This window comes from Lissotriton helveticus, chromosome 4_1 (assembly GCF_964261635.1).
Source record: "Lissotriton helveticus chromosome 4_1, aLisHel1.1, whole genome shotgun sequence".
In the NCBI taxonomy this organism is placed as follows: Eukaryota; Metazoa; Chordata; class Amphibia; order Caudata; family Salamandridae; genus Lissotriton; species Lissotriton helveticus.
Window position 1 is genome coordinate 2,099,750,864 of NC_136063.1, and position 23,771 is coordinate 2,099,774,634.

Consider the following 23,771-nt stretch of genomic DNA (forward strand, 5'->3'; position numbering starts at 1 on the left):
ATCAAAAGCAGTATACATTCCACTCGGGGTCACACAATAGTCTCTCGCGACTGGACTACTGTCTAGTCCCCACTGCACAAAGATCCTACATAACTGAAGTCACAAACTTGGCTAGAGGCATCTCAGATCATTCTCCGCTGTGGGTCCACATGGTTGTAACTCGGGGCACGGCGGGGATGGTGGTCCCCATCAATCCTTGGTATCTGTGTAATCCCAAAATTCGCAAAGACCTCATAGCAACGCTTGATGAATACTTCACCAACAATGTGGGGTCGGTCTCCTCTTCCCAGTCCCTGTGGGAGGCCTTCAAAACTGTTATCACGGGTCAGGCTCTGTCTTTTATAGCAGGCTCTAAGAGGGAGAAGCAAAGGGAGGTGGTGGAGCTGGAGACTGAGATTAGTAGGTTGGAGGGAGAGTTGGAACCAGTGGTAGGCTAAACTTCATCTATTGAGCCTGAAACAACACTACTACAAAGAGCTGGTCACTGATAGGGCTAAGGCTCCTAGTAGGAAACAACAGGGCAGGCTCTATCACCTAGGGGATAAGGCTGGTAAGCTTATCGCATGACTGGACTAGAGAGAATGGGCAAGCCGTCTTGTCCCAGAGCTCCTAACGGGGGAAGGGCTATCACTTACCGAACCGCAGGACATAGTAGATGAGTTAGCGGACCACTTTCAGATGGTTTACAAATCAGTCTCCCCTCACTCAGAAACGGACTCCCGGTATTGCTCCGTGACATACGGCTCCCATGTCTTTCCCCTGAAGATCGGGACTATGTGGATAGCCCACTAAGAGCGGATGAGATTGCCCAAGCAAACTGTTCATTAAATTCTGGTAAGGCACTAGGCCCCAACGGGCTTCCTATCGAACTCTACAAACTCAAACCGGACAAACTAGCACCTTATTTGAAAGCAATGTTTGTGGAATCCAGAGACAAATCGATATTACCCAGGGAACAGAGAGTGATTCATAAGGAAGGCAAGACTAAAACGGACTGTGCTTCGTACAGACCTATCTCTCTCTTAAATGCTGAACCGAAGATCCTTGCCAAGCTCCTTGCAAACAGACTGGTGAAAGTGGTCAGCAGTCTGGTACACCCCAATCAATTGGGCTTTATGCCCCATAGGAATACGGCCCTAAACGTGCGTAGATTGCGCAGGGTGGACAGAGTCCACACTCTGCAGAAGCCAGCCATAATCGCGTCACTCAACGCAACAATGGCCTTTGACACGATTGAATGGCCCTACCTGTGGGCTGTCTTGGCCAAATTCGGGTTCTCCCCCAAATTTATCAGGTGGGTGCGTCTGTTATACACGGAACCGCTCGCACAAGTGATAGTAAATAACAGAGTCTCAACTCCATTCTTGCCTGGTCGAGGCACTCATCAGGGTTGCCCGCTGGTCCCCTTCTCTTTTCTCTGGCCTTGGAGCTTCTTGCTGCCTGGATACGTTGAGAACCAATGATTAGGGGCATGCGGTGGTGCCCCGGATGGGAGGATCGCATATCTTTATATGCAGATGATATTCTGCTCTACCTGACCTCTCCCCATAAGTCCCTTATTGTGCTCCTCGATGTCCTGGCCTCCTTTGGGAAATATTCGGGACTGGCAGACATTATTGTTTGTATTAAGGGGAGATCCCCCTGTCCCTCTGCGAAACTATCCTATACAGGTCAACACAGAAGGGTTCAAGTTCTTAGGAGTCTTTGTCTCTCTGGATCCCTCGGTTAGGTATGCCCGGAACCTCCTTTCCCCCCTGCAGAGGCTGAAGAGTGGTATTGCCAACTGGCAGTAGCTTCCTCTTTCGTTATTGGGTAGGGCAGCATTCTTTAAAATGATGGCATTGCCTGGCTTTCTTTATGCCTTACAGAATACCTTGGATGTGGTGCCAGCTGGTTACTTCCGTGAGATCGAGAGCCTTCAGCGGAGTCTACTATGGGATGGCAGGCCCCGTATCGCTCTGAATAAACTAACACTCACTTGGTATGATGGGGGCATCAGCCTCCCGGATATCAGAACATACTATTGGGCCTCCCAGCTGGCTGCAATTAACCACGGCACTTATGGTCGAGTTGATGATCCTGGATATGCCATGGATAGGTGGCTTTTCCCCGGGGGTAGGTATAGCAGGGCCCTACATTCCTGACCCAAGAAACTGGCATTAACAGGGCCAACGAAACATGCAGTTCAGATCTGGCATGATGCCACGGGCTCCCTAGGCTGGAAAGACAAATTGACTATGGCCACCCCACTCTGGGACTCAGAGACTAGGTAAGCTCTGGAGGACGAAAGGTTTTGATAAGTGGGACCTTGTAGGAATCTCCACTATCAAAGAAAGGGGAGGATTAAATCCTTTGAGGAAATGCAGGAGGAATATGAACTCACTAATGCCGAATACTTCCGCCACGTACAAGTCCGGCACTCGCTTCTCTCAGCATTGCCCAGGGGTTTGGAGCCCCACAAGGCTTCACCTCTGGAGGAAAGAATACTGGATGGCCACATTCCCGAAAAACCGATCTACTTGATATATAAAAAACTACTCAACCACAAAGCAGATCCCTTTGAGGCATTAAGGCACAAATGGGTACATGATGGGGTAGAGATTGATGATGAAGATTGGCAGACAGCAGTGTCATTCCCAAGGGAAGTTGCCATCCCAGCCCGCCTGAGATTGGTCCAGCTTAAGATCCTACATAGGATCTACATCACGGGACCCCGACTTGTACGCAAGGGACTGTCGGACATTGGGCTCTGCAAACGAAAATGTGGTCTCGCCGGTACCTTTATGCATATCATCTGGGAGTGCGCACACATCACCACCTAAAAGCGCAAAATACACAACACTCTATACAAGGTACTGGGGGTCTCCCTGACATCGGAGGCGAGGAGATGCCTCTAGAATATTTGGAAGCCCACTGACTTAAACACCTGGCAGACACAATGGGCCACTCTGGTTTTCATGTTAGCTAAAAAAAATATAGCCCAGCTCTGGGGAGCGGAGCAACCTCCCACCCTGGAAGCGTGGGAAAACAATTTAGATTGGTGTATGTTTAGGGAGAAAACAACATATCATGCAAGGGGATGCCCTCGAAAGTGGTCACAGGTCTGGGGGCCCTGTATTCGACACAGAGGAGAAATTTGTACGCCACCCAGAGATAATACTCTTGATGACCCCCCATGAAGTTCCCTTTCATTTGTATGTATTGTTTATCCTGTGACCTCTCCGATGTAGAATTTGCAACTTCGAACGAACCTCTGTATTGTGTCTCTTTGCTGGTGATTTATTTCGATAAAAAGAATTTTTTTTTAAATAAAGCAGGTGCCCACTTTGCAAAACAAGATCATTTTCTGATCATTTTGATATTTCCACTGTAAGTTTTGGGCCTTTTCCTGTCGTGGGCACTTGGCCTACTCACACAAGTGAGGGATCATTTTTATCTGGAGACTTGGCGGAATGCTGTGTGGGTGAAAGTTAGTGGCTTCCCTTAGATCCTACAACTTTCCTTCACAGAAATTCGATTAAATATATATGTATTTGGGGGGCGTGGCTAGCCAGGCAGCGAGATGGGCGCTCTGTGAGCGAGCTCCGCCGGCTGGGTACATTAATCCTACATAAATTTTGCTCAAAACTGACCTAAAAGGTACCAAGGTGACTGCTCCTGGGTGCAATGAAATAGAGGCACCTGCAGACCTGCTTTCGGCGTCCGTGGTGGCTGCTGGGGCGCTCCGCTGCTGGTGTTGAAACCGACCGGACCTGGCTGGTGCTGGTGGCCGCCCCTGCGATCGCCGAGGCCGGCGAAGATCCTGAACTCCAGATCAGAGATGCGAGGCCCGCACATGTCCTGAGAGCCCACTTAAGAGATTGCCGGTGAGCTCAAGCGGCATGCGGCTGATGCATGTTCGGCACTACAGCGTCGCTATCCCGAGCCAAGGTGAGAGCTGCTGAGGACTGCGGGGGAGACCGCAGCTGCGACTCTGCGGTGACTGCGCGAGGGGTGACGCTGACGGCAGCCGGCGAAGGAGGACAGTGTCTGAGAGGCAGATGCGCGTCTGAAACTGGGATGGGAGGGGAGAGCGAGTAAGTCGAGGCCATATTGACCGCACTCCCCCCCCACTACCTGAGTCCCAGGCCTGCTGAGTTCCTTTCCGGGCCCTGCCCTGTACCACATAATACACTTTGCGGACCAGTGGATGGGAGAACAATGCGAGGGGGGTAGCGAAGTGAGCGACGGAGACATCTGGATGTGGGGGTACAGACCTGGGGGCCTGGTGATCGAGTCTTAAAACGAACGGAGAAACAGAGCTAAGTCGGCGCCATTTTGTGTGATTGAGACGCGACCTATGTTCTCCTGTGTCCCACGCTGCGCCTCTGCTGCGAACTTTCTCTGCCTGGTGGAGCTCCATTGTGTTACCAGAGAGGTAGATACATAAACCCTGGGAGATCCACATACGGCCGTGGGGTACCCCCCCTTTGCTTCTGCCCCCCCCCCTGCGCCGAACTACCTGCTAGATCTGGCCCGACACAACCGGTAAGCGGAGACACTATTGACTCCATTTTGGACTGCGCAGCGTCCTCTCCGTGCTCAGAGCGGATAAGACTTGCTGATACTCTCTGGGTGTGACAACCTGAGGGTCGCTCACCCATTGCTGAACCACTTCGAATTGCACGCAGCCTGTCTGAGCTGCTGTCCTGGTCCGCGATAGGCCTGCCCTATAAGCTACATACTCAGGTATAATCGCATTTCTGTGGCGAGGATGGGAAAGCCGGACACTCGCCAGCCCAGGCTCACCTTTGAAAATAAGAAAGGGGCGAAGCAATCTGGCACTGAACAAGGCGACAACGAGGAGGCGAGTGGAGGTCCAGCGGATGGTGACACTGGCGCTGATCTCCGTACGTTAATGTTGGAAATGCGGTCTAGTCTGAAGAGCATAGATGCCAAGCTGGACACCTTGACGTCGCAGCTTGAGTCGGTGAAGTCTCAGGTCTCCACACATGAAACCAGACTGGACTGCCTGGAAAATCGTCATTACGGAGCAACATGAATTCCAGCAGCAGACCAGAGAACACATCTCCAGTATGGATAAACTGCTGGCTATTATACAAGCGAAGAATGACGATTTGGAGGCGCGGTCTCGGAGAAGCAACGTCAGAATTGCGGGCATTCCGGAGACAACGGCCATTTCCAAAATGGAGGTGTATGTAGCGGATCTCCTGCATGAACTATTTGACCCTCATCTCTCGCCTGTATTGGTTGTGGAGCGGGCCCACCGAGCACTGGGTCCGAAACCTCCGGTGGGAGGCACGCCCAGGCCAATTTTAGCAAAATTGCTTAATTTTCAGGACAGGGATACGGTGCTGAGACTGGCGAGAGGAAAAAGGTAAAATCACACATAAAGGTAACCATATTTTGTTCTACCCTGACTTTACGCCAACAGTACAGGCCGCGAGACGTGAATTTTTGCCGGCAAAGAAGCTCCTAATGGACGCTAAAATCCCATATTCGCTCTTATACCCGGTCAAACTCAAGGTAGCATATGACGGCTCATCCCACTTCTTTGCTGATGCGAAATCAGCCCTTAAGTTTGCAAAGCATGTATGTGGCTCAAAGGGAAAAAAGACTGGTGCAGGACAAGGTGGGACTAATATCCCTCTAAGTGACAATGATTGACGTGTTGCCTGAAAGCGAAATGTCTTCTACATGGCGCTTTACATCGCTAAGGCTAGTTGCCTAATGTTCCTACTTTCCGTTCTGCTTAGATGATACTTTAACTTGCTTGGCCTCTTCACTTGATCCCTGCTCTGTATGAAACACGAGCCGGGTGTGCGGACTGCTCCCGGCCAGCTAACCAGGGCTCCATTCAGATATTTCTAGATGATGCAACACTTATAGCTATTGGTATTGTTACAACTGTAATGTACATGTGTTCAACTCCCCTGCTGTCACTGCGAATTATCAGACTGTACTTTGTAGCTCCGAGCCGGAGAGGCACTGTTCTAATTCATTGATTCATTAATTGGCTGTGGGGGTTGATTGCACTAGGTACTATCAGTGCACCACACATACTTGTTCTGTTACTGTATGGTTCCTGGGATGGGTCCGCTAAACTGCCCCCAGCCACCCTGTGTACACAGGGTTGTATGCTGAGACTTCCACGCCTCCACGGGGGAACCCCATATCTTTGGTTTTGCCACTCAGGCGTGGTTTTCGTAAGGGTATGTCTCCGCCCAATTGGGGGGTTGGAGCGGGTGGGGGTTGGGTGGGATGGGTTTGTTTGGTTCTATTGGTCCGGTATCCGCTATTGCACTAACGTACCATGGTATATGATTAGGACATCGCTATTGACGTATGGTTCATTCTGGGGATTCATTGCACACCACACTGACCCTCCCAATGGCTACGATTATGAGAGGGTTGAATAACTGTAGAAAGGCGCGCTTAGTGCATGCATACTTAACGAGACACAATGTTGACATTTGCTTTCTTCAAGAAACACACTTAAACACTACCCCCTCTCCGAGGCTTCGACACAGTAGATGGGCACATATCCACTCCGCTATTTACTCCAGTTATGCCCGCGGAGTCGCAATACTGCTGCGTAGGGGATTGGATTGGAAAGAGCATGCGGTGTATTTAGATCCTGAAGGCCGCTATGTTATCTTACTGGGGACATTGGGAGGCAAGAAAGTGGTACTGGCAGCAATATAAGGCCCTAATGTGAACTCCCCGGAGTTCTTTCACGAGGTTTGGGCGAAAATTGCGACATTGGATTGCGATCATATCATTTGGGGAGGCGACTTCAACGCTGTACTAAATGATGCACTGGACAGGAGAGGGTCTGCTAGACCACTACATCCGCGCGCTGGAGCAGCCCTACGCGACATAATAGCGGAAGGTGACCTGTTGGATATTTGGCACGCTAGGCACCCTGACTCGCTTGAAGGGACGTGCATATCAAATGCGCATGCTGCCTGGTCTAGGTTGGACTTTTGGCTTGTCTCCCCGATCATTGCATCATGGACGATGGAGGTGGTCCCTATCGGATCATGCTCCCGCTTTATTGATGATTTCCCTTCCTGACTCACCCACAAGGGCCTTTAGCTGGAGACTCCCACCTCATGCCTTACTGGATGAGGTATTTAAAGAAGAAATCCCCACTGACATCGTGAATTACTTTACCCTTAATGCTGGCTCGGTGTCCACTGAGGCCACCTTATGGGATGCCTTTAAGGTTGTTATTCAGGGCCAATGCATAGCTAGACAGGCTGGGGTGCTGAAGGCAGTGAGAGGTACCTTGAGCCGCATTGAAGGTCAGATTAAAGAACTAGAGAGACAGTTCTGTGCCAAACAGACCCCCCAAGTTGCGTCTGAACTGAAAGCCAAAACTTCTAGAATATTCGGAAGAAGCTAACCGGGAAGTAAAATTCTTGGGAAAGCATGCTGAGGCTCGGAGGTATGGTGAAGGAGACAGGCCCGGTAAAACACTGGCAAACATGATTCGCAAATCTTCGTCGCCACCTTTCATTCACAAGATCAACAACCCCGAGGGAGTTGCAGTAATAGGCCAAGCTGAGGTACTGAGTGAATTTCGAGACTTTTATGCTAAACTCTATACAACGGGACAGGCTGGGAGCCCTGAGGGACTACACGCCTTCTTGGACTCCTTGGCACTGGTGTGGTTTAATGATGCTCACCGTAGATACATGGACCTTTCTGTCTCAGTAGATGACATAAAACAGGTCATAAAGAGCCTCCCGCTGGGTAAGGCGCCGGGCCCGGACGGCCTCAATACCGCATTCTACAAAACATATGCAGAGGAGCTAGCGCCTAGGTTACATGAAGTATATGGTGAGGCGCTGGAGGCTGGTATACTTCCAAACTCAATGAGAGAAGCCCTAATAATCACTCTACTGAAACCTGACAAAGATGAGGCGTTACTTGACTCCTATCGCTCTCTGTCACTTATAAATGTAGACGTGAAGATTTATGCAAAACTGGTGGCAAACAGATTGCAACCGCTCCTCCCTATGGTGGCCCTGCCGGACCAATTGGGGTTTATTCCTGGTAGATGTACGTCACACAACATTAGAACAATATTTGCTGTCCTACATTATCTCCACCCTACGTAAAGGCGGCCGCCATTTTCCTAGATGCCACCAAAGCCTTTGACACCCTCGAATGGCCCTATCTGTTCCTGGTGCTTGAGAGAATGGGTTTCAGCCCCATGTTCATTGACCAGATCCGGCTTCTCTATACTGCCACGAAGGCAAGAGTGAAAGTAAATGGCATGATATCGGAGTCCTTTGATATTACTCGCGGCACAAGGCAGGGATGCCCACTCTCACCCCTACTGTTTGCCATTGCCATGGAGCCACTGGCTGCCAGAATTCGCCAACACCACACTGCTAGGGGAATTGGATTTAGCTCAAGAAGTTTACTAATTTCAATGTATGCAGACGATGTCACTTTCTATATTTCAAACCCCTTTGAAAACCTTGAGCCTGTATTCGGAAGAGGTGTGGCGCCGCGGCCAGGGCGACTGACGCTGGAATCTGGGGACCACGGTTCGATCCCCGGCTCCGGCGGCAGGTCAGCCCAGCACCATGTGACTCTGGGCAATAGCTCGCTTAATCTTCCCGACGGCCCCCCAGCGCCTAGAGACCCTTACGGGTGATTGTGCGCTTTACAAATGTGGACTTTTGTATTCAGGGAATTCATCAAATTCGGAGGACTGTCAGGTGTGTCCATAAATTGGACGAAGTCTGTCATTTTTCCCTTGACAGACGGCACGCCACAGGTGGCATCGGAATATCCATTGTGCTGGGAGCCGGAGGTGGTCAAGTACTTAGGCATATGATTTGCAGAAATATACAGGATATTTGGAGCATGAATTTTGGAACGGCAGTGAATTGGCTCGAGGGTAAGGTGGAGATTTGGTCTCGGCTGCCTCTTTCGGTGGCTGGTAGGGTGGCACTGTCTAAAATGGTGGTATTGTCAAAATTTGTATATCTCTTCGCAAATATCCCAATCCCCCTCACGCAGGATTTTTTTAAATGTCTCCACACGCTGCTATTGACTTTGGTGTGGTCGGGCGGGCAAGCCAGAGTGTCATGGGCCCTCTTGACACTGCCACTGAGGCAGGGTAGTTTAGGCGCCCCAGATATGCGTTTATATGCTCTCTGTGCGCAAGCTCAATTTTTACACTTTTGAGTTCACCGCACGCCATACCAGCCGCATGTGGCGGTGGAGATACTCAGTTGCTCCCACCTCATTGGAGGTTGCTCTCTATAAAAAATCGCCACGCCCTAGAGCGGATGTAGACACCGCTAATATGTTAAGATGGACATGGAGAGAGTTGCAAACAAGAGCACGCCTCCCACTGTTATATGCTCCCGCAGTCCCCTTGAAAGGAAACCCAATGTTGCCATGCTTAGAAGATGGCGGAGGGAACTTGGAGCTAAGTGGATCGCAGTTGCGGACTTTTGCAGATTTGTACCCAGAAGGGCGTTTCCACCCCCCACCTGTGGGAGACGAAGATAGGGAAGTCTCATTAGAGAGACAGGTTTGAGTACCACAGACTGAAGCTTGCCTGCACTAGCCTGTCTGTAACTTTCCCAGAGGCCCCTCCAACGTTGGACGCACTGCAGGATATACTAACGAGGGCGTCACCGCGGAAATTAGTCACTAGATTATACACAGCTATGCAAGATCAGGCCCCAGTTGTGACACCTCCATCGTTCCAATTGTGAAACATGGACTTAGACCCACAGCTTTCAGATAGACAATGGGAGTTCTGCTGCAAACAGCTGCTTGAGGTCTCCCCGAACTATAGACTGCGACTGGTGCATTTTAAATTCCAGCATAGATATTATAGGACACCGGCCAGTCTACACCGTATGAATCTGAGACCTGATGCACGTTGTTGGAGATGTGGGTACGAACCTGCTAATTTCATACACATGGCATGGAACTGCCCCCAGCTGAGGGAGTACTGGAATGAGATTTTTGCAGCTGTGAATCAGAAATTAGACAGGACGGACCCCCCGCCCCACATCAGGGATTACTAGGTTTTGTGTTGGAAACTGCACCAAGTGTGAGGAAGTTGCATGCGCTCCTGCCATTGTATGCTAAAAGGCAGATCGCTCTGTGTTGGGAGAGGAAATGGGTACCTACCTTTAAAGCGTGGCTGGCAGATGTGACATATGGGCAGGTTCAACTGGAGACGTACTGGGAACTAATGCCAGCTGCCTCCAGACCCAGGGACATTTGGGAGCCGTTTCTCTCTTGGGGCAGGGCAAGGGCGGCCCCCCTGGATACTGAGGACTAAATGGGACCAATATGACAACTGTATAGATGCGCTGTCTGTCTCTAGTAATGCACAAAATTGGCAAGCAACTACAATATGGCTGTACTCCTATTGCTCCTTTATACTGTGTGGTAGACGCTTGCTAGATATCTGTCATGATGAGGGGCTTGGGGGAGTTGATGTGTCCTGGGGAGACGATATGTTGTAAATTACGTCAACCTTGCTCATCCTAATGTCCGGATTATATACATTGTGTGTCACTGTGATGTAAAGCATGAAGAATGATCCTTCGTTATCTTGGATTCAATCCTATACAATTCTAAGCATATTCTTTTATTTGTTATAATATTGTAATGGATGGTGTGATGGTAGGAGCCGGACCATGTTCCCTTTTGGTTGTATTACGAGACATTGATCCTATAACCTGTAGAAACTCATGTGTTGATCACTTGGCTAAATATGTAACCAAATATTCATGAGCTGTACAACTTGTAAACTTCAATAAAACAAAAAAACAAAAACAAAAATATATATATATATATATATATTTATTTTCTGTACAAAGTGTGATGTCTGTAATGGATTCTAGATAACAGAACCTGCTGAGAGCCCTACAAGTCACCACATTTTGGATTCTCCTGGGTGTCTAGCAATAAAAAATATATGGGTTTGCTAGGTTCCCCTAGGTGCCAGCTGAGTTAGGGTCCAAAATCCACAGCTAGGCACATTGCAAAAAAAGGGTCAATTTTCACTGGAAAAATGTGATGTGTCCACGTTTTGGGCCATTTCCTGCCGCAGCACCTCGGTATACCCACTCGGAGTACCATTTTTATAGGGAGACTTGAGGGAATGTTTTTTTTTTTTGTTTTTGTTTTTTTTACATAGTTTGAGGTTTGCAAGGGATTCTGGGTAACATAATCTGGTGAGAGCCCCACGAGTCACCCCATCCTGGATTCCCCTGGGTGTCTAATTTTAAAAAAGTGTATAGGTTTGCTGGGTTTCCCTAGGTGTCAGCTGTGCTCGGGTCAAGAATCCACAGCTAGGCACAATGAAAAAAAAGGGGTCAGTTTTCACTGGAAAAATTTGATGTGTACACGTTGCTTTTTGGGCCGTTTCCTGTTGCAGGCGCTAGGCCTAGCCACACAAGTGAGGTACCATTTTCATCAGAAGACTTAGGGGAACACAAAAAAGTAGAACAAGTGTTTTTACCAATTCAAGATGCTTCTTTTTGTCACTTAAACTGTTGAAGTCTGCAGTTTCTGGATCTGTTCACACACATTAGCGCCAAGATGCCACGGCAATCGAGCGCTTTATAAACATTTATCCTATCCTATCCTAATTCACATTCTATGCACTTCTGCCAGTGCTGTAGCAGGGTGGTAGGGGGATGGGTGGGTGAGCGCAAGGATATTTTTGGGTGTGACGGAGAGCGCAAGTTTTTTTTTATTCTCCCTGGTCGTTGTCGCAAGATCCTCCTCCCCCGTTGTCATCTGTCGCCAGCACTCTTCTCCCCCACCCCACCTCCCCTCACGCTTCTACCTGGACTGGGTGGCAAACAAAGGGATCGCCCCTGGAGGCAAACGCTCTAGCTACACCACACATTTATGCCTTCCAAATGTAAGATAGTGTGTAAAAAAGAGGTCATTTTGAAAAATGACATATAATTCACATGCTAGTATGAGTACCCAAAAATTCGGAGAGGTGCAGATAACCACTTCTTCTAAACTCCAAATGTTGTCCCCATTTCAGAAATACATAGGTTTCCTTGATAACCTATTTTTCAGACTTAATATTATACCAAATGAAGTGCTGTATACCCGGTACACAATGAAATACCATTAGAAGGTGTAGCTCACTTATTGGCTCTGTGTATCTCGGGTACTTGGTGAACCTACATGTCCTATATATCCCGCAGTCAGAAGTGTCCAGTGGACATAACAGTATGTTGCTTTAAAAAATCTGCCATACTTGGAAGAAGTTACAGGTGAAAACATAGGAACTAATGGCTGTTGTTTACAACTCAATTTCAATATTTTTTTATTTCAACTGTTGCTTTCTACAGGAAAACCTTGAAGGATCTACACAAATGACCTATTTTCTGAATATAGAATTTTGTCTGAGTTTCAGAAATGTGTAGCTTTCCAAGATCCTTTATTATTTTCACATCCATTTCTACCACTAACTGGAAGGATGTTGAAAGCACAAAAGATAGAAAACATAAGATATGTCCTAGTCAAATACCAAAACTGTGTAGAAAATGTTGGTTCTCTGACAAATGTCTGCCTGTTCCTGAAAGCTGGGAAGATAGTGATTTTAGCACCGCAAACCTTTCATTGATACCATTTGCAGGGAAAAAAACAGATGCTTTTTCTGCAGCACTTTCTTCCCATTTTTCCCCGAAAACAATGTTTTTTTTTTTTTTTTTAAAACCTTTATTGAAAGACACGTAGAAGTACAGGCGCAGGCCTACAACCACAGGGGCCGGCCGCAAAAGCAGGAGAGTCAAAAAAGGGACAACATCAATGCGTACAATAGAATGAATACAGGATAGACGTGAAATAAAGACATTAAACAGTCAGCGCCAGGATGAGAAAGGTTTCATTTTACATTTTATAGAGGAGGCAGCAACCATATCTACCGGGCGTCACGCAACATATACAGAGAAAGAGGGGGGGGGAGGGAGACAGCCCCCCACGCAATCAAATAACCCTAGGAGGGCGAAGCCCAAAGACAACCCACGCCCAGCAAAGATTCAAAAATAAAGGACAAATGTCAGCAAACAAATAACGTGGACGCCACATGTACAGCCCTCCCGCCCCGGAAAAGGAGAAAGTGCGGACACGTACGAAACAAAGGAGTGAAAACAAAGGGACATAGCCCACCCCCTGAAAAAGCAAAAAGGGACCATAGAATAAAACAAACTAAAATAACAAACACCCCCCCCACCCTACATCACTGTAATGGCTACGGCCTACCCCACTAAACAGCGTGCCTGTCGCCCAGAGTCACCCGAAATATAGAAGAAAGAGAAAGGGAATAATAACAAAGAAAAAGAAAGAAGAAAGAGAGAGAAGGAGAGGAAAAAGAAGGACAGGAGAGGAGAGGAGCCAGCGATCGAAACATGGAATACTACCCCGCCCGCAACAACGGATCACCAATCGAGGTCGAAAAGGACATTGAAAAAAGCCCACACAAGGATGAAAAACAAAAACTAACCAAAATAATGAGGCCTGGAGATGCCATTTAAAAGGGTCCCACAGGTACTCCGGCACAATCACCCCTGTCCACTTTTATGAAGAGTCGAGCTTCCAGACCCCGCCACGGCCGAAAAGCAGAACGATACAGTGGGTCCATACCAGGCCAGGAAGGCCAGTGGGATCTCCGCAAAACACCGTCCCGGCCAACAAGAAGCAACCAGGAGAACTCGGCAGCAGTCAGAATGCAAAAGTACCTCAACGATCCACGTGGCCAAGCACAATATCTGGGCTGTCCAGCACGAAGCAGAGAAATCAGGATGTAGAAAACACTGCAGCATCGGCACCGGGTCCACATGATCCCATAGAATCCAACACCCAGCTGGAGATCCCAGCACAGCAGCCGGAGAAGTTTCAACCATTACAATTCGGGAAGACGACACCGCGTCACAAAATGGCGGAGCAGCCATGGCGGAGATCCGCGACTCCAAGTCTCGGCATTTCAAGGACAGGTCGATCCCCAGAGCAGCCAGGGCAGACAAGACAGCACTCCGAGTAGGGGCCGCCCGAATCAAACGAGGGCTGGAGAGAACAAATGCAGCAACTTCCCTGTCTCCAGGAGAAAGACTCTCCGAGGGGCCATCCGCCATCTTAAGCACAGCGCCCGCCGCCATCATCGTGGGCGCCTCCAAGTCCACCAGGAGCACCGGCGGCCCCAGGGCACACAACCGATCCGCGGCGGATGGCGCTCGGCGGAGAAAGGAGAGTCACCAGAAGAACGGGCGTGCTCCCCACAACACTCGGGGGGAGCCCAGCACCGGACCCCGGGCGGGACAAGCAACAGGAGTGGGCTACCCACTTGAGGGGTGCCGGACAGCGCGGCTTCTCTTCTTCGGGCCGGCAGGCAATCGGACATACGGGGTGGCCCACCCGCGGGGGTGGGTCCGCTCCAGGGCTTCCGGCCCGCAGCTCTCAGGCTCCCAGCATCGGGTCTCTCCACCGGTTCCGGACCGCCGGTACTCCGAACATCTCCGGGCAAGCACAGCACTCGAGGCCCCGGCGTCAGGGCCGGGAAGGCCAGCAAGGCAACAAGGGCAGAACGCCAAAATGACTGCACGCCAGAGCCCCGGACAAGGATGTTAAGTGAAGGCTCTTCCTTGGTGATCAAATTCGGAACACCCCGAACAGGATGAAATACAGGATAGGTGGCGGGGAGGTAGAAATCACGGAGCGAGGCGGTTATGCGACTGTTCCGATCGCCATCTTGGCTCCTCCCCCCCGAAAACAATGTTTAGCTTTTTTTTGGCTAATTTATCGGCCCCCTCCAAGACAATCTACAGACCCTGGGTACTTTTAAAATTCCCAGGATTAGGAAGAAATGGACACAAATATGGCTTTGGGGCCTTATGTGGACAAAAAGTTATGGGAGCCTAAGCGCTAACTATGCTAAATAGCCAAAAAAAAGGCTTAGCACTGGGGCAAGGGGAAAGACTACCAGCGAAAGGGGTTAAGGAAGTTCGTAAACATTGCTTTGTCTTCCTTTTGTTTCCTCCAGCTTTGTGTGATTGGATTAAAGGTGCCAGTTTTAGAACCATGTTTGGTTTGATGTAATTATTTTATACATTGTAGATAATCTGGGAACCTTAAAATCATATTTGCTCTTCTGGCAGTATGTAATCATTTTACTGACTGGTAAAATGGCTGGCTCACATGAATACAGTCCAATATGTAGCATCACATTTACCCACAGACAAAGAATGGGTAAAACATTTTGATGTATCACCCCCTTGTCTAACAAGTCAGCATTAGCAAGACCACTGCCCAACACCTCAGGGTTTAAAGATTCAATGCAAAGTGTAGTGACAGATATTTGTGAAAATAATGCTGTCTCCATGCATAATAAGACTTTCCACATACCAACAAAGTTCATAGCTTCAAGGTGTCCAATTATTGTGCGTGATACCTTCACCTAACCCTACCTTTTACCCATCCACAGTTTACTACTGGGGTGTTTGAGCCCATAGTTACAACAAAATGTCAAGTCCCAGAATACTCTGTGGTGTCTGTTAAAGGGTCAGGACTGACCTAATTGAGACATTTAGAATGGGGACGCTTGACAGCAGAACTACCTTAAATGTAGTGAGGCAAAAAGTGCAGAAAAGCAGTTGTGATCATGCGTCAAGCAGCAAGTTTCAGGTGCCTGAGAATGCAGGGCTACAAATTAATTTAGTGCAATTCAAAAACTTCGAAACTTTATTGTACCATGCTTTAGGCAGGGTTGACCACCCCCACAATGTCATAATATTCAGTGAGTGAGTGAATGACCCCCAACTTTGTACCTTTTTTTTCTATTAAAACATTTGAATATAGCACTCCATTTTTAGGCCCATGAACAATCCTGTAAACCAGACAGAGTCCGGACAGAGTGAGTGTGATAGGTAATGAGATATGAAAGAGGGTAATGAGATGTGAGCAAAAGTGCAATGCACTGACTTTCTATACTTACTGCCATATTGGATACACTGCCAATGAAAGACACTATATGGTCTGCATTACTCCATCTTTAAACTAAATATGTGCTCTATAACAATTACATATTTTCTAAGCACTAGAAATCAATTTTTGTCTGTTTTTGGAGTTAGCCAGCTGAATAAACGCTGATAAGCATTCATTTCAAAAGGGAGAAAACACTGAGAAAAAACTGTGAAAAACAAAAAATAAACACTGAAAACAGGAGTCTAAACGTAGCATCTCGTTAACTTTCTGTCTGCATTGTCCTATAATCTGACCTTTTAATCTGTAGATACAAGATACAGCAACAAAACTAATTACAACATAGGTTTTTCTGATAACAAAGAACTTACCATCTTTTCCTCATATTCAGGATCAACTTCTTTCTCAGGTCTAGCTGCTTTAGGAGGAGGTTTAAGATGAAAAGGAGGATCATCTTTCTGGAACTGAAACAAAGCAGACATTAAGTGAACAGGGAGCCCTAGTCCCACAGAACTGTCTGGGAATAGAAAATATTTCAGCATTAATATGCAACAATCTTAGGTTTATTTTTATTAAGTTAAGTGCATTCATTTACAACTGAGGGTCGTTTGGGAGGGTGTAAAGAGAAGTTAGGAAACTCAACTTTCTGGCCTCTGAATTTGAGAGTTTGTTCTGCTCCATTTGGGGCAATCATGGATCTGACATTCACAACTGACTACTGTCTTTTACTTCCCCTCACATCTTTTCCTTTTTATCAGCATTTCAATTACAGTAGCAGCTGTTGCGACAAATAAGTCCTTCATTTACGCCTGTAGGTCACACCCCAATAGTCATGGCGGTTTTGGGCGCTAGGTTGAACTTTAGTAATTCACTTTACCTAAATCTAACAAAGGGGGAATCTAAGGGCTTAGAGATCATTCATAACAACCGAGAGGATGCTTACATGCACACAATGTTGGCTCTAAAACCCATTTGAGTGTTTTGCCATTATCTTGAAATATTGTTACCTAGTAGCAGTGACTGAAAACCCCTACGAGTGTACATGCACTGTAAAAATCACAATATCAATATCAGTGTAGGAATTCTGGAAACATATTTTGCTCTGGCTGGTCTTCAGCATTACGGAGAATGCAACCAACTACTTATCTTTAGACAAAATTTGTCAGGGACACAGACCTACGAACATTATTCATGAACAGCAAGTCTCTATTCTAGACACCCAGAGGTAAATTACGCACAATGTCTGATTGTGAGAGGCAAGTGCCAATGGCGTTGAGAATCATAAATCTACAAGAGGTTTTAATTTCTCTTCTAAATGCCAACAGACTATTGACAAGCGTCAACTTATTAGGCAAGAAATTCCATAGTACTGCTGTCTGATATGTAAAAGGTCTGCCTGTAGTAGGAGTGATGTAATCTCTTCTAAGAATACCCATCACTACTACTTCTCAAGCTGCTGCATCACGGATTGTTTGGAGAGTTTTCAGATTACCCTTGCTTGCAGCACCACGCCTCACCAGGTTTAACTAACAATAAGAGTCCTCTGTTGAAAAATACAATCCCACTCTCAAATTATTTTTGTATTAAAACCATTCCATATTTGTCAGAAAATGTACAAAAGGAACTTGAATGCCCGAAGGATCAGCATTCCTAACCAAAGCAAACCTCCACTGTCTATATATAGGTTCACAACTGGTGGAGGGCTGGGCGAATAAAAGTTTCTAGTTGCAGTTCTAATTTACACATGCTATAAATATAATACAGAGCCACTGAAATTGGCAACCTATCTCTTTATTTGTGAAATTCTATTAAGACTGACAAGGATTTCATACTTGTTAAAATGTGTAAAAATTAAAATATTATAATCAGTGGGACTTTCCACGGGACACTTTCAGGAAAAATGTCACTGAAATGTGTTCGCCACAATAATATATCTACATATGCTCAGTAGCCACCTCTGTGTTCAGATTAGGGGTGGGTGTGAATTCCGTTCCGCTCGTGGAAATTGCGATATTTTGACATTTTTGCGTTCCGCAGAGAGCGCGAAAATGCCAAAAGTTCCGCGATCCGCAGCATAGCAGAGATTTTTTCCATGCTCGCGCCTTGAAAATACGTTCTCGCACGCGTGATCGCCTTACCGGGATCCCCGCGTTCGCGAGTTGTCTGATCCGTTTGCGTGCTCCACGACATGTTGGTAAAAGGTTGCGCTGTCTCGCGAGAGTTCGTCTCGCCATCAGACATCGCGAGAGTATGAGATATCGAACAGGTCATTCTCCCCCGCGAGCGAGAGCGTGAGGACGCGAACACGTCAATATCCAACGAGAAAGAGCGTGAGAACGCGAACACGTCATTTTGGACGCGCCATCGACATCCGACGGAAGTTTGGTGAAGCTCGAGAACTCGAACACGTACAATATTCAATCTGGAGAAGAATATTATCTCTAGCAGCATAAAACATTCTGTAAATGATGATTTGGATGAAAAAAAACTCCTCAGATTACCATTTGACTGTCCTTTTTTTATGCAAGGAGTCCTTTTTAAAATGGGGGGAGAGGGAGGAAGTGCCACAGAATCTCCAACTTCCTGTTCCTGTCCAGCAGGCTCCCCTCAGTGCTTTGTCCATCTCCTGTTCATTCTGCCTTTGGGCTTTGTGCTGGAAGGATCACTATTTGTGTCTGCTGCATCATTATCATTGGATTTGAGGACTTTTGAATTTGATATTTTACAAGTAAGTTGGTGTTGCGTCTGTTTGATTGGGGCATTGCAGTTGTTGCAATTACAATTTAAATGTGGTACTTATCATTCCTTTTTAGGGCTCGGGCCTAAGCCACCACGAAGTGGAGGCGGAGCTTGCAAGCTCTTATGTGTTCAAAACAAAAATGCAGAAAGGCGTCCGGCTGGCACATTCCTTAGTTTTTTATGGCATCTGCCTAGTGATTCGTCTTCGCTGTGCTGTGTATTTAGTAGCGTTGACGTGATAGGCTATAAGTAATTTACGCGTGCCCGATGTGGCATATTCTGTGCGAGAACGAGCACGGCAGAGTGATTAATCTTAATTAGGAGCTGTCAGAGTGCCCGTGTAATGCAATCCAGATGGTGCGAGCGCGTTCACCATTGCATTGCATGTTTCATGCGCGCGTTTAACATTTAAGTCTCCCGGTCTGGCTGACGCGCAGGAATGTTGAATATTTACAGCCTGGGCTCAGAAATCCCTGCGTGAAGCAGAGCAAGCGAAGGAACACAGCAAGGACAGCCAGCCTCAAGAGAGAACCCGAAGCAACGTGGACGAATAGCCGCCTGAAAAGGCTTTTAACTCACGAGGTTTAAGAACGCAGAGACTTCCTTTAACCCTTTTTGTTAAAACTTCAACGTTACCCCACATTCTCTCAGCTCCTGATAATGAGGGGTTGAACGTGGATATTCTAAATATCTGAGGGCGGTGTGCGGTCTTTCCTATTCATGTTCATGTGTATAGTCCACATTGTAACGTTCAAACCCCAAACACGTATTTGGATTAAAGGCACACTATTAATCCATTGTGGAAGGATAGGTTAGGGAAAACTGGAGAATGTTAGTAATTTAGATACGTTTTTTCTATAGAGTAAATAAATGGCACACTTTAATACAAATGGGTAAAAAATAGGCTGACTGGTATGTTGTCCCATGTATTTAATACCAAGTTAGATCTTTTGTATGTACATTTTGTGGGAAATGCAGGAGTGCATGCTAGCAAACGCTTGAAAAGTTAGCACCGTGCGTGGATAAACAGAATGTGCTTTGCATGTTCATGGTCATTTTTGTTCCACTAAACTTCTCTCATGTGCATCAGTGTTTGGATGCATGCAATTTGAGCACAGCACAATCTTACCCAGCAGACCCCACTTTAGTGAATAGCATGCAACAAATCATTTCGCATGTGATTCATTTTCCCAGGCATAAGTTTCTCCCAGAAAAAAGTATTGTGAAACGTCGCCATTCAGTAAAAGTTGCACCAAAGAACAAGGAGAATCTCTAACATATAGACACGTCAATACATGTTTTTTTTTTAAATAAATGCTTTTGTGGTACTAAAGGTCAAGGTCGCTTGGCATCAAAGCCTACAAGTGCTGAAGCCTTCAAATGCCACCACTGATTAAATTAACAATCACGCAGTTGCCCAAGCTTCTCTTAAGGGGAATGCCAAAGGTGAGTGGGGGGAGATGGGGCTCATACCAACCATCACCCTTCAAACCTTTCGGAAAAAGATTTGGGTGGGGATGGGAGAAGGAGTATCTCAAAACTCATGTTGTCAAGCAATGTATTGACTGTGCTGAAGTGATCACATGGTTTCTACCAGTGACTGTGACCACTGGACCCGTGTTCGGTAGAATGAAAGACTGCTCTGTAGAGGATCAGTGCCACCAGTCAGAAATACCAGCATGAGATACAAAGATCAGAAAAATAATGAGAAGGACTACAGTAAACAGCCTCAGGAAAAGCACTCATTTTATCTATCAGTAACAGGATCTATACGAAAGAACACTTGCATAGGAATAGCGTGAATACCAAGTCCGAATCAACATGTGCCCTCAAGACATCTGGGCCAGGGGCAACCTTGGCCATCAGAAACATTGTGCTTGTGAAATAGCTTACTACTTTTATTATTGCACCTTAAAATAACAGTAGTGAGTAGTGAGTAGTGAGTAGAGTAGTGAGTAGAGTAGTGAGGAGAGTAGTGAGTAGAGTAGTGAGGTGAGTAGTGAGGTGAGTAGAGTAGAGTAGTGAGTAGAGTAGTGAGTAGAGTAGTGAGGTGAGTAGAGTAGAGTAGTGAGTAAAGTAGTGAGTGCAGAGTAGTGAGTAGAGAAGTGAGTAGTGAGTAGAGAAGTGAGTAGAGTAGTGAGTAGTGAGTAGAGTAGTGAGTAGTGAGTAGTGAGTAGAGTAGTGAGTAGTGAGTGCAGAGTAGTGAGTAGTGAGTAGAGTAGTGAGTAGAGTTAATCAATACCCTAGCACTGGGATCAACATATAACTGTTGGATCGCTTGAATATATTTTTTACCTATGCCACAGTTTCGCATGGCGGCCCACAGGAACTTCCAGGAGACCCTATCAAACGCTTTCTCTGCGTCAAGCAGTATAAGCGCCATAGGGTCTCCTGTCGTTCCCGTGTAGTCAAAAAGGGATATAACTCTTTGCACATGGTCAGTAGTTGATCTACCTGGTATAAACCCATGTTGTCTTTCAGAGACTATATTATGAATCCGAGGTGCAAGTCGTGACGCTAATAATTTAGAGTATATTTTGGAGTCCCCATTAATCAATGTAATTGGTCGGTACGACCCCATTTCCTGGGGATCTTTGTTTTTTTTGGGGAAAACTATTATTTTAGCATGTGACCAGGATTTCGGTGGATTCCCACCTTGAAAGATGTTTTGAAATAATTCAGTCATGATAGACTTGAGTTGTGGTATAAATTTTATGTAGAATTCAGTCGGAATCCCATCCAGGCCTGCAGCTTTTCCAGTTGCTAGGGAGTTCATAGATAGTAGGATTTCCTCCCAGCATAGTGCGCTATCTAAGATTTCCTGATCTTCTAATCCCAAGCCCTCTGTAACAGATAGTTCAATATAACTCATGGGATCCTCGCATGCATTCTCATCCTCATAATATAACTTCTGATAAAATATTTGAAAGGCTTTTTTAATATCTGCCGGATCTGCCTTCAAGCCAAGCGTAGGATCATTAATTGCTTTAATTAGGGTACCGGATATCTCTTCCCGGGTTCTAACCGCCAGATGATGACCCATTTTCTCACCCAATTCATAAATAGTCTCCCTACGGGTAGTTGCTCTCACGACTGCTTTCTCAATTAGAATTTCCGATATATAGTTTTTAGCTATTGCCACTTTGTTCACTTCCATTGGATTGAGTTGGGAAATGTGTTTTTGGGGGGTATTTCTGTTGTTGGGTGTCTTAAAGAAATGCCTTTGTTGTGTGTGTCAGGTGTGTTGGTGTGTCCTAGAACACATGAGATCCATCGATAATAAAGATCAAACTTCACCCATTGCACGTCATTTCGAGGAACTACACAAAAGCAACAGAAATCTGTTGAAGTTCTTCGTAATTGATAAGCTTCCTGCCATGAAAAGAGGTGGTGACAAAATCCGCAAGTTAAGACAAATGGAGAACAGGTATATTCTTGAGCTTGACACCCTGATGCCCAGAGGCTTGAACTCTGAGGAAGAAATGAAATGGCATCTGGGGGATTAGGATACAGACTGTATTCCACATGTTGTTGATTCTGTTCAAGATGTAACCATGTCTATTTAGTAATGTAAAAGGGTTCAAGGTCTATACAGTGCCTACTGCTAATTTTAATGAATTGATAATTTTAATGTTTGTTTCACTGTTTAATTCACATAGTTTGTGACTCATAGCCAGTATGGAAGCCTCTTGGTATGCTTTAATTTACGAGTATTCTGATTGGTCCATTCTTCTTTTTTCTTTCTTTTGTGTTTCAACTGCAGGTATTGACAATGTAATGGTGCACAGGAAGAGAAATCCTACTGAGACATTGATACTTGGAGTGGTTCGAGCAAATGCACTGTTTCATTTCTCACTTGAGACTTTATACCTCATGTAATATACTTCATATACTTCATTTAATGCGTTATTGTTTGTACAACACAACTCACTTGAGAATGGAATAATGACTTGAGTTACTATTACTGATTTGAAAAGACACAATGTATATAAACTCACAGGGGTTTAAATTTAAATGAGTTGTTTTCTCAAATCACAGAAGGGTTGTGGTATAACTCACTTGAGGTTATACGATGTGGAATTTATTTGTTCCAATCATGATATTGAGTAAGGATGTTACTTTAATATGAAACACATTATTTGCTGTGGATATAGTTTCTTTAAATGATGAAACACAATGCAACTGACATAATTGGTCATTTTATTATAATTTGTTTATGTTGAAACGCATTTGGTAAATGCTTATTTAGTTTGGACTATCTGATTCATGTAAGCGCACTCCATTCCAAGATGGCCGCGACATTCAAGCTATGAGTCTGTTGTCTATTATTATCACTCAATCACGTGAAACTTTATTTATTGTTTGCTCATTGTTTTTGAAATTACCCGTGACCAAGGCGAGTTTCGTCGCCGAAACGCGTTGGGTTTTTTCCGTGTTTCATCACGATGCTGCATTTGAATGAATAAAATGGATTTGGAAAAGCGCACTTGGTATTGAATTGTGATCCCTGGTTTCTCGAGGAGAGTGCAGGAGCGTAGCGGTGCTACGTATTGTGGACCTGAATATTTATACAGGGTTACCTTTGCCCCTGAACTGCACCGCTGTCTTGGTGTCCCGGCGTTGCGAAGGATGTGGACCTGAATATATATATACATATATATATATATATATATATAATATTTATTTTCTGTACAAAGTGTGATGGATTCTAGGTAACAGAACCTGCTGAGAGCCCCCCAAGTCACCACATTTTGGATTCTCCTGGGTGTCTAGCAATAAAAAATATATGGGTTTGCTAGGTTCCCCTAGGTGCCAGCTGAGTTAGGGTCCAAAATTCACAGCTAGGCACATTGCAAAAAAAGGGTCAATTTTCACAGGAAAAATGTGATGTGTCCACGTTTTGAGCCGTTTCCTGTCGCAGCACCTCGGTATACCCACTCAAGTGAAGTATCATTTTTATAGGGAGACTTGAGGGAATGTATTTTTTTTTATTTATTTTTTTTTACATAGTTTGAGGTTTGCAAGGGATTCTGGGTAACATA

The 23,771-nt window shown here is 46.0% G+C and overlaps 1 protein-coding gene across 4 annotated transcripts in view; it reads right to left on the reverse strand.

Annotated features, from left to right (window-relative positions):
* SMARCA1 (SNF2 related chromatin remodeling ATPase 1) overlaps positions 1-23,771 on the reverse strand; it is a 2,556,005-nt gene that overhangs the window by 2,031,854 nt on the left and 500,380 nt on the right. For all 4 annotated transcript variants that reach the window (XM_078688758.1, XM_078688761.1, XM_078688757.1 and 1 more), the window contains one exon: positions 16,362-16,454. In XM_078688758.1, the coding sequence (XP_078544884.1) occupies positions 16,362-16,454 (93 nt within the window). The remainder of the gene's footprint in view (positions 1-16,361; positions 16,455-23,771) is intronic.